Source organism: Solanum dulcamara, chromosome 11 (assembly GCF_947179165.1).
Source record: "Solanum dulcamara chromosome 11, daSolDulc1.2, whole genome shotgun sequence".
Classification (NCBI taxonomy): domain Eukaryota; kingdom Viridiplantae; phylum Streptophyta; class Magnoliopsida; order Solanales; family Solanaceae; genus Solanum; species Solanum dulcamara.
Window position 1 is genome coordinate 15,856,900 of NC_077247.1, and position 11,313 is coordinate 15,868,212.

General features: G+C 34.5%; 1 protein-coding gene across 4 annotated transcripts; it reads right to left on the minus strand.

The window, feature by feature from the left end:
- Positions 1 to 338: 338 nt before the first annotated feature.
- LOC129873750 (uncharacterized) lies at positions 339 to 5,502 on the minus strand. 4 transcript variants are annotated; one of them, XM_055948915.1, is made up of 6 exons: positions 5,317 to 5,502; positions 4,622 to 4,715; positions 3,729 to 4,532; positions 3,506 to 3,611; positions 1,133 to 1,338; positions 339 to 884 (listed from the first exon to the last, which is right to left on the minus strand). In XM_055948915.1, the coding sequence occupies exons 3-6, from the start codon at positions 4,451 to 4,453 to the stop codon at positions 614 to 616; spliced, it is 1,308 nt and encodes a 435-aa protein (XP_055804890.1). In that variant the 5' UTR covers positions 4,454 to 4,532; positions 4,622 to 4,715; positions 5,317 to 5,502; the 3' UTR covers positions 339 to 613. The 4 variants fall into 4 exon arrangements, with proteins under 4 accessions (XP_055804890.1, XP_055804889.1, XP_055804892.1 ...); XM_055948914.1 differs by having other exon boundaries at positions 4,622 to 4,720; XM_055948917.1 differs by lacking the exon at positions 5,317 to 5,502 and adding an exon at positions 4,820 to 5,250.
- Positions 5,503 to 11,313: the final 5,811 nt, after the last annotated feature.

An 11,313-nucleotide genomic window follows, 5' to 3' on the forward strand; every position in this document is an offset into this window, starting at 1 on the left:
AGATGTGTAGCTATAAATTTCTCTAATTAAGAATAAAATGAAAATCATAAAACAAATTAATTTTTACATATAAAAAAGTAAAAAAATAAAATCTGAACAAATTAAAAGAAAAGTGTCACGTCAGTGGAGACTAAGGGAATACATTTTAGCCGTGGACATCAAGAATCAAGTTATCATTCAAAAGTGAAGGTTGTATATTTTCCTTATCAGAGAAGATTAATTAATTAAGTGGCATTTTGTATATTTCAAACATGAGAATATTTTATAGAAGTAGAGATTGAGCATAAAATACAATCCAGGAAAGAGAAAGGGGATAAACAATTTTAAGACATTGAAAATAAAGAGTAGAATCTGTCGTTGGCTTATCCATATTTTTATTGCTTTAGCACATTGTTGCTTATCAAGTAAAAAATAAAGTATATTTTGAGTACAATGCAACAATTCTGTTGCTGGGAGACCACGATACAATTAAATTAAATTAGAATGAAAAAAACTCAATTCTATGTATATGTAACAATATACACCAGTGTATATCAGAAGCTTTACCAAGTATTTGGTTAAAGTGAGGGGAAAAAAGGGCAGAAAGAATCAATCTGTTGTGGTTAGGAGTTATTCAAGAAGGCTGTTTGCAAGAGCTTAGAACGGAGTCCTCTAGAAATTGGCTAAGCTGTGAAGTATACAATTCTGGGTCATTTCTGAAATGATCAACATGAGGTGTAGAAACGAAGTTGCACGCTCTAACATTGCGACCAGTTCTTCGCTGCTCTTCTACAAAGGACTCAACAGAAACTGCAGGAATGACTCTGTCTGCACTGCTGTATATGTATAATTGTGGGCAACCTGGTTGCCGGGATATCAACAGATCTAGAACGTCAGAAAGCCTCCTGTAATTTCATCCAACCATCAATGTAAGTAGAAAAACAGAACTTTTTTTGGCACTTGCTATACACACTAATGACTCAAAAATGTAATTACAATCCATTCGTGAATGGAGATGATATGGACAAGGTCTACTTCATAGGTGAGTAGAGTACAAAAACGAAAAGTAGATTTAATATTTGTACTTCTGTTAAAAATACTGTAGGCTTAAAAACATTCGAAGAAAAGGTAATTCTGGAAGACATCTCCTTACCTATTTACGGTGGGAAGGTTCAAAACCACCTCAAAGAACTTCTCCAGTACTAATAGTAATGCTGCTTCAGTTACTGCAGGCTTAGTTTCCACAGAAGTTTTGGCTTCTATTGTCACATCTGTGTCTCTGTCGCTTAAAGTCATGATGTGTTTTGTTGCAACACTATTCTTTTTCAAGAAGGCAGCAGAGAATCCAGAAGCCCAGACCTTGATACAAACAAAGAAGGGAACTTGATAAAATTAGTTTAAGCTTACCAAGGCAAAGATCAACATTTACTATATGCAACTACACAAGTACTAGCTTCCCTTCCCTCCTCCAAACGTCCACAGCTTACCCCCAAGGCCATCCACTTTCCCTCGAAGACTAAATCAAGAATAAACAACTTCCGCATTTTCAAGTATACGAATATTTTTCGAAAAGTAGGCTGCATGGCTAAGGCCTAAGATAGAAGAAAGCAACAAGATCGAAATAAGAGAACAGCAGGTCCTGATTAGAGTACAAACAACTGAGCAATTCTGAATGGCTAAGCCCTGACTATATATGACACTTGTAATACTTATCCAATAAAAGCATGATACAGTTGAATTTCAATAGAAATGTATGGCTCTTAAAAATTGTTCTGCCTTTGGAAATAAGGCTACTCTGGAAGATACACTATTCTGACGCACATAAAATAGAAATGATTTTTGCTAAGGTCTAATATCACCTGTAATTCTGATGAAGAGACTATATCATAAGGGATTGAGCCAGTGAAATTATTCTTAGAAAGCCTTAGCTCACAGAGCTTCTGGCATTTTTGAAGAGTTGAAGGGGTGGAATCCAGAAACATTGTTTCTTTGAAGATTCAAGACATTAAAACTAGTGAGATTTCACAATTTTGGTGGTATGGCACCTGATAATCTGTTGTAACTGAGAACATTTTGAGTAATTTTGGAGAGTTTCCAAGTTCTGCTGGAACTGTTATAGTGAAGTTGTTGAATGAAAGATCGAACTCACCAAGACCTTCTATGCCTCCTAACCAAGTGGGAATTTTCCCCGAAAATTGATTAGATATAAGAAAAAAATGGCCAAGGTTTTTAGGCCAGCAAGGGAAGGTGCTAGATCTCCGGTCAAATTGTTGAACGAAAAATGAAGAAACCTTAGATCTTCAAGTTGTCTACATTCAGAAGGGATTTCTCCAGTGAACAAACTGTTAGAAAGGCGAACACGGGTCAGATTTTTTGACACCGCTAGCTCAGATGGGATAGGACCAGAGAAGCTGTTGTTTGTCATGTCAAGAACTGTCAGAGAATTTGAACCAGCTAGCGGAGAAATGCTTCAACTGAACTCATTGTGAGAAAAGTTAACTTTGCTGAGATTTTTCAGAAGGGAAAGATATTCAGGAAGTGGACCTTCAAAGGGATTGTTGTAAAGAGTAATCAGGTCCATCTCTGAGAGAAATCATAAATTGGTGGCAATTATCCTGAAAGTTTGTTATCAGCCAAGGCCAGTTTTACAAGCTTCCCGCAGTAGCCTAAGCTTGATGGGACTTGACCAGAGAACTCATTCTGCGTTATCTGAAGAACCCGACAATTGATTACCGAAGAATCAATGCGTAGTAAGCTGCAGCAGTTTGTCAATTCTCTTGGGATAGTTACCGACAACTGGTTTTCATAGAGGCATAGTTCACGCAGCCTCTGAAGCTTTCCTATTTCAACTAGAATTCCTTCAGAGAGCGTGTTATGGATATAGGTACACATCTTCCAAGTTAGTCAAGTTTCCTATTCAGGCGGTATATTTCCAGTAAAGTTGCTATTATTGAGAAGGAGGTCTGTGAGACTTTTTATCCAGTCGAGGCCTCATGGCAGCATTACTCCAAAGCTGTTACAAGAGAGATCCAGTAGTCGCACAGACGAGTGCAGTTTAGTAGACCCAAGGGGAAATTCCCCGATAGGTTATTCTCAGCCAGAATAAGTAGGCTTAAGCTTGAACTACGAAACAGAAGTTACTCTTCCTGTTAAAAAGCTGCCAGAGAGAGCTAACGTCTCAAGATTCTTCCACATTATCAAGTATAAGAATAATTTTCGAAAAGCAGGCTGCATGGTAAAGGCCTAAGATAGAAGAAAGCAACAAGATCGAAATAAGAGAACAGCAGGTTCTGATTAGAGTACAAACAACTGAGCAATTCTGAATGGCTAAAACCTGACTATATACGACACTTGTAATACTCATCCAATAAAAGCATGACACGGTTTGACTTCAATAGAAATGTATGGCTCTTACCAAGTACTCTGCATTAACCTTCAGAAGTAAGACTACTCTCCAAGAAACACTCTTCTGACACTTGCACATAAAAAAGAAATATTATTATCAAAATTTTTGAGGCAGCAATACCTGTGGATCCGGAGCTGCCACAGGGGCAGAATCAACAATACAACCCTTGATCTTTCTCATTAAAGCATGATCTTGTTTCTGAAACTTTTCCAAAATGACACCATAACTGTAAGGCCAAGAATAAAATAACTCAATCAGTAATTAGCAGGCTAGTTTTGAGGAAAACGTAAACACTAATGTTTCTGTTCTCTTCCTAGACTAATGAGTATCATAAAGAACTCACGTTAACCATCCAGTATTACTGAAAGTGTGGAAGACCAAGTTCTTTCCATGCTCTTCTTCCAACCAATCCGCAAGATGATCCACAAGCAGTTCAATATCTTGCTCTGCCTTTCCCCCGACTTGATAGCTTAGGATATCAGACATTGGGAAAGTAAACGTAATGACATGATATCCTCTTGATGCATACCACTCTGCATATCTCTTTAGATGCTTTTGCTTTGCACCTAACCATCCCAACAATACTACCACAGTCCTAGACTTAACTGGTGAAGAATCACAATTCCCTGATATATCTACAGCATTTGGGTCTGGTAAGTGCCATCTATACAACACCTCTGAAGGTGAATAAGGAACTGTATATGTATATGTGGAGGGATTAGCAGTCTTGGCAAATGCTGCTGATTGATAAGAGTTGACCAACACAGAAGAAGTACCAAAAGGAAGGCTTGAAACAGAAGTAGAACTGGTGGTGGGACTTGGAATATTTACGTTAGGCACTGGAACACATATTCTGGTGACATAGGAGAAATCGGCTAGCTTAGAAACAGATATCTGTGACACCCATGATGTTTTCCTTTCTTGTAGTGATGAGGATTTCAATTGTTCTGAAGAAGAATTGTTCTCTAATGGCCACACTTTTTCATGAAGATCAGTAGATACAGAAGCTATAGCAACTGCAGATGCTGCAACTATAGGTCTTTGGAGGATTCCAGACAAGTAAGCCATGATGAGCCTTCCCAAATTTGCAGTACCAATATCAAACAACTGTGATACAAACAACAATATCCAGCACAATCAAATTTTCCTACAATGCAAAGATAAAAAAAAATGATTTCCCGGTGAAGAGAAAAAGAAAAGAATAGTCTAAAATTGAAAGCAAAATTGACAGGACACCTCTTTGTTGAAGTTGGTGTTGGAGGAAATTGGGCTGCCAATATAGATGTACTATTTTGACAGCCCCACAAACAAGTCTATATAGCTGTCAAATCTGTGCTGTCACAAAATACCCACGAGATTTTAATTAGTCACAGAAGAGAAGATCCAATATAATACAGAAAAGGTCAATGTAGACAAAGGACAGAACAAATAAACCTTTCTAAATAAAAGCAACTTCAAAAAACTAGAGGTTATGAGGCCTGACACATGGCTACCAAGACAGAATATTCCAGCAATCGAACGCCGTTTTCTTGCCCTAATATTGATTTCCCCAATTTATACTTAGAATCTAAATTTTAGATTTTAAAAAAAAAGAAGTAAAAAGAGGGTAATGAGAAATCACAATTCTAAGATGTGAATTGTAATCAAACTCAAGGCCTAGATTCTGGAAAAACTCAAAACTCGAAGAAAATAAAAAACAAGGGCAAAAAGGGAAAACGGAAAAGATAACGTTGAGCGTCTTAGCAAAAACACGGTTTGTTTATAGGAAAAAAGACAGTTTTGACCCATCATCATCATGAATGAAAGGATTGAGGATGGCCGTTCCACCAACAACCCTATAGGCGGCAGATTGTCAGCTCTCAAGAAGAGAAATACAAGAAAGATTTCTCTATAAACATAAAAAGACACATTATATTGTAGGAGGAACATACCTGAGAGAGAAATAAAAAGTAAATCTCTTCTTCTGATAAGATAAGGATAAAGAGATGAAGGAGTCGTATATTTGTCGTTAAGATCTCCCACGAGATTCTTGGAGCCTGACGTGCTTCGTTTTTCATATGGGTCGCTCTTAAATGCTTCTTTTTTTAAGGAAAATTTCTTTGGGGAAAAGAATAGTTATACCTAAATTAAAAAAAAAAAGGAAAATCATTTATAGGGTAATGTTAGATGGCAAAAAAAAAATTGTCATAAAATGGCACAACAGCATTTTTAAGAGTTATTTTCGTAATTAAAAGGGGTTGAAAATGGTGGGATCAGCCAACTCAATTTATTTTTGTACCCAAAATGTCCTCAAAATTAAAATCACTAATTTTAAAGTACTAGAAAAGTCCCAATGTCAAACTTTCACTTCCCAAGAATTGTTTTTTGGGCAGCATTCCTTCTTTTATTTATGAGAAGAATTGTTTCTCTTTTGTATTCCTTTTTTTGTTCTTCCATTATTCCTACTTACAATATTTTCTCCTCTCCCTCTATTTTCTTGTCTAAATCTCATCTCATGGGCAAGTATTTTTATGTTGTTTTTAAGAAGGAAAAGAGGGTATATACTCTAGTTGGCAAGAATGTGCAAAAATGGTGATCAGCGTTAGTGAAAACTTGTATCGAAAGTATGGTAGTTATGATGAAGTTGTTGAAACTTTTAAAAATTGGAATCACCGAATAGATAGAGAAAAATTATTCGAGGAATGATCCGGAAAACATCATCTGACACAGTAGTGGATGAAAAGAAATTAGAACCTAATGAGCAAAATGTAATTATCTTATCAATTTTTTGGCTGGAGTTTTAGTTGGAAAATTATTGAAAGAATAATTTGCAAAGAAATGTATTAGGTCGATTTTTTTCTATTATTTTAGTTATGTTAAGTTAGGATTTTGTTATGTTTAACCTGTATGTAAAATATTATGTTAATTACCCTAATGTTTCAACATATTACTCACGAGTTGTAACATTTGCGTCTTATGCTGCAACATATGACTCATTGATGAGACATAGAATCGTTATGTTTCATCATATACCTCACGGGTTGCAACATATGCATATTATGTTTCAACATATGAGTATTTTGTTGCAACATATGAGTCTCATGTTTCAACATATGAGATACTATAAGAGTAAATATAAGCATTCATAAATAGTCACCAAAAAGGAGTAGTTCACATATTATAACTTATCAACACAATGATTTACATCTATTCAACGGTCATAAAAATTTGATCTGGAGGTATGCTGTTTTTTTAGGTTGTCTCTTCAGGTCACCATTGTCACAAACATAGTCATTTTGAGCCTTTATAACTCCATGATTCCATAAAAGCGGGGCATATCTGATGTGAAGTGATTTAGGGACAATCCCAGATGATGGTACTTACAGTCCATCACTTAGAAACTTAGTATATGTAGCAACAAAAAGTCCACAATTCCTGCATCGTTTATCATCTATTTAAGAACTCATAACATTATATAAATGGATAAAGGAAAAAATGTGATACGTACAAACTGTCACTTGTTTGCTGGACAATGCCATCAATGTATTTGATATCGAATGGAAGAGATTTGTTATTGCCTTTGTAATATTCAAGAGCGACCAGTCGTTTCGGTCTTTTTGCTAAAAAAACCACTATATTGAAGAAATATTGACAACATTGTAGCCATAGTTATAATCTCACTAAATCTCCTGATTCTCCTTAATGGGGAAATCGAATCATACATCTTAATGTAGCGTTCCTTCAATACAACGACTGCTAAGACCCAGTGAAACTTCCCATCATAATTTATCTTGACATATACCTCATCTTTCAAGTGTCAAGGCAGTCCAACGGCTATACGAAACCCTTTGATAATATCACAAACTCTCTCCTGATGATTAGCAACACCATTGCCATTTTGAAAGTTTTTTTGAAAAAATAATTTGTGGTGGTGTATTGATATTGAGAATTATTCAGTTTCTTCGACTTTTTTCGCAAATAATATAAAATAACATCCAAATGTTGCACACAGTCATAATCAACAATATAGCGTATCAGTTATTTGTATGTATGCATCAACAGGTTTTAATTAAAACATTCGTGGGCATAGTTGTATCTCATCATTCCAACACTTGTTGGGTTGGCACATTGTGTAGAAGCAATCCTTCGTATTGGGGCTTGCAACGACAAAATCTAGTCGTTTTAATCCCAAACTCGAGCAATTATGTATATAGTGCTCATCCTTTGCAGTCCTGTAATTATATAAAAGTCAACTATAATTAATTAGTGGTCAACAGGAACATAAAAATAGTTGACCGACTTACTTTTGTGCATGTCACCTGTGAAGGCCCTCTCGTATCCATTTCGAGAACAATGCCATTAGTTGAGTTGGACCCTCGTTGGTAATGGGATAACCTTCAAATGGATAATTTTTCCACACATTCAAAGTGACCTTCTCTTTGGCTATTGAGATTGAGACAAAATCTATTAAAGGTATAACAGACAGCGGAACAACAGGAGTTGATAATGGATGTTTTTTGTTTTTCGATAATGTTTTGCAAATTAATTTTTTCAAACTCCTAAACTTCTTCTCCAAAGGATGAGAATTGTTCTTTGGTATAATGACACCCTTATTATGTGTCAATTTCTTAATAGTATTTGTCAATTTTGTAACATGCACAATAAAATCCTCATGTTTATGCTGATATTTTTTGCATTGACAGTCAGAGCATTGGTTAGTAGAGGAAGTAGCAAAAGATTTAGTATCTGGTATTTGTCTTGACATTTTATCTACAAGATCAAAAAAAGGTTCAATTTTCTTTCATTAACAAGAAAATCCAAATCCATCAACCCGATTATTCATTATACGTAACTACACAACGAGTCTACAGTGTTCTTGTTTGCAAAATTATTAAAGTCCAAAAAAAATAAAAAAGACTTACAGCTAGCGACGAAGCGACAAGGTTGTGGTTGAACAAGAGGTATCTTTTGAGTGTAGAGTGACAACGGCGACGAGGCAAGCTTGTTGGTTGCAGAGGAGCAGGAGTGATCTTGTTGTTTTTTTGCAGATGAGGAGTTTGAAAGTTTGAATGAGTTTTAAAATTTCAAAGAGGTATAATTGAGGTAGGTGACGAATGGAATGTCTTTGAATTTTTAAAAGATTAAGATACCTCTTGTTCAATTTGCACCTCTCTCTCACTTAGTCTCTCAACATGTTTTTGAAGAAACCTTGTAAATTCAACATGTTGAACTTAAAATATCATTTCGTATAATCAACATATTATTAGTTTATAGTAACATATAAATGTATCTATTTAACTCATCAAACTTATCCCTCTATAAAGGTACTTTAAACAAAAATAAAATGAAAACCTAAACTCGTCTTGAATTCGCGACATATGAACTATTAATTTGACGTTTGACCATTTATGTTGCAGTAGCATTGGTTTTATAAACTAAGAAATTATTTTTTTTTGACGGTTATAACCTGTTATGAATAAGTACTCTTAAGTACTACATAAAACTACTACAATGCATTTATTTTACATGGTTGCAGTTCTACACGTCCAATTTTAAATTAAAATTGGATACTTAATCAATCAAAGAATGTTGAGTTTTCTAACTTTTAAAATTTATTGAAAAGCCCTTTCATTTTCCATTAAATCTTTTCAATCAAAAATCCTTTCATTTTAATGTTTCAGCAACAAGTTGAACCCGAAAAATTGTAATTTTTCAGTCTCTTGTCACTTTTATAAATTTCAAAAAATGAAAGTTTTCATAATCCTACTCACCCGACTTACAAAAATAAATACGATGCGGAGGAATACAAAAAGAAGAAGAGTATGAAAGAAAAATCTTCTTCTTTGTTTGAATTCCTTTCGGACCATGTTATTATAGAAATTATTGTAAAAGTTGCTTCATTTTCTTTCACGGATTTGATCAATCTCAAACGAAGATATATATTTATATATTATATTTACAAAAATAATATAATTTTATTTTACTAACTGATTTAATTTTTATAGTTGTAAGTTATTTTTGAAAATTTGAAATGAGCGATACATGTATGAGAACCTAACATTGGTAGACTTTTCGATTCTAACTACATGGCAATGGGAGAAGAGAGAAAGGATAGATAATATTTTGGAGACATGTAGAAATTTTGGAAATAAAGAGGCCTTGTACCGAAAAGACGTGGTAATAATTAATTTAAATTTCTTTTCGTATGTGTGTAAAATTTTAGTGAGAAATTAATTGAGTTTATCGTTGTGGTTCTTTGTAGATAGATTTTTTCAGTAATCATAGTCCAGAACATGCAATGGAGTTGCTAGAGCATGAAACAAACAAAGGCTACCTTAAGGCATTGTATGCCATTGCCATAATTTTAATCTTCAGAGGCAGTGAAGACAGGCGAAAAAGGGTAATGTTGCTTGGCAACATCAAAGAAAAGAATCCTCGTAGCAGTATAAAGAATTGCCGACGTGGTTTAAAAGAAATTTTGACATAAATATGGGTGTATAATCCTTTATTTATGGGACCCAAACTACCTATTTGCTGCATTGTTCAACAATAAAATCGCATTTACAACAATGGCTGGCCAATAGATAGCAACGATGAAGACTTCTTTTTTCATTATCGTACTTGTAGTTGTGATCGTAAAATTGATTTTGTAGACAAGTGTTATCCTTATTATAACTACATATAATTTAGTTTGGATTGTTAGTATTACTTTTTAAATTTATATTATATGCATTGATCTAGAAATAATTATTTTACCAACAAGTTGCAATATGTCATCAATATGTCGAAACTTATGACCCGTATGTTGCAACATATTTTATTTTTGTTGCAACTTGTGAGTAAAATATCTTAGCATGTCACATTTATATTGCAACTTTGGACTCACAATTCGCACAAGAAGACTCGAATGTTGCAACTTGTGAATAATATGTTGGACCATTTGCCTAACAAGTTACAACAAATGCTCTTTATTTTTATCAACTTTTTAATGTTTATTATGTTTGCGGTCAGTTTATCATATTAAATATATCACTTTATAGTTTGACTTCTAAAATATAACATATTGTATTGAAAGTTAATATTTTAAAAATTACTTTTACGTTTTATAAGTTGAGTTCGGAAAGTTAGATGAGTAATAATTTTGATGTGCAAATCTAATTTTTAAAATGATATTACAAAGTATTAGAACTTTAAATTTCCACACATCTCATTTTGACACTTTCAAAGTTTGTAAAGTAATACCTTCATTAGTGTAAGCAATCATCTGGAACAGTCGTGTATAAGCATCAACTTCTCAGCTTTCTCCCCCTTCTGACATCATTAAAAAATAATATAGTGAAGTACAATAAATAAGAATAATAAGCAAGACAACAAGCCACCTACAGGAGAAGCAGTCTAAAGATTCAAAATGATTAGTCATTCAAGATGCAACAAAAGTTGTGCAATGCAAAACATTCAACCCACTCTTAGCAGGCACAATTTAAGCCAAAATGTGTCCCTAAACAAAATATTGTGAAATATTTACAATCAAAACCAAAATATTGTCTTAAAGGAGAATAAAAGATGGTCACTGGGATGGAGAAACTATAGGAAGTCATCTTGGACGGATTTGGAAGGGGGACTTTGTTTTGGGAAGGAGGTCCATCAAGAATTGGATATGGTGGAGGTGATGTCCCTATTGTGCCATCATCTTAGTCTTGAAGGAGTCAACTTGTGCTTGGGAATTATCCAGTCGTTCCTTCAAGTGAGCATTCTCCTATCATAGTTCAACATTCTCTTTCAAGGCAACATCCAAGTCCAAAATAGACTGTGTCATTGGGATAGTTCTCTTCTTCCTTGCAGAAGCCGCTACACAGTCATATTCCTCTAATGTAGATAAGGTAATCCTGTCACTCTTTGTGCTGGCTGACTGTCACGATCCGACCTAGGGCCTAGTTGTAACACGACGA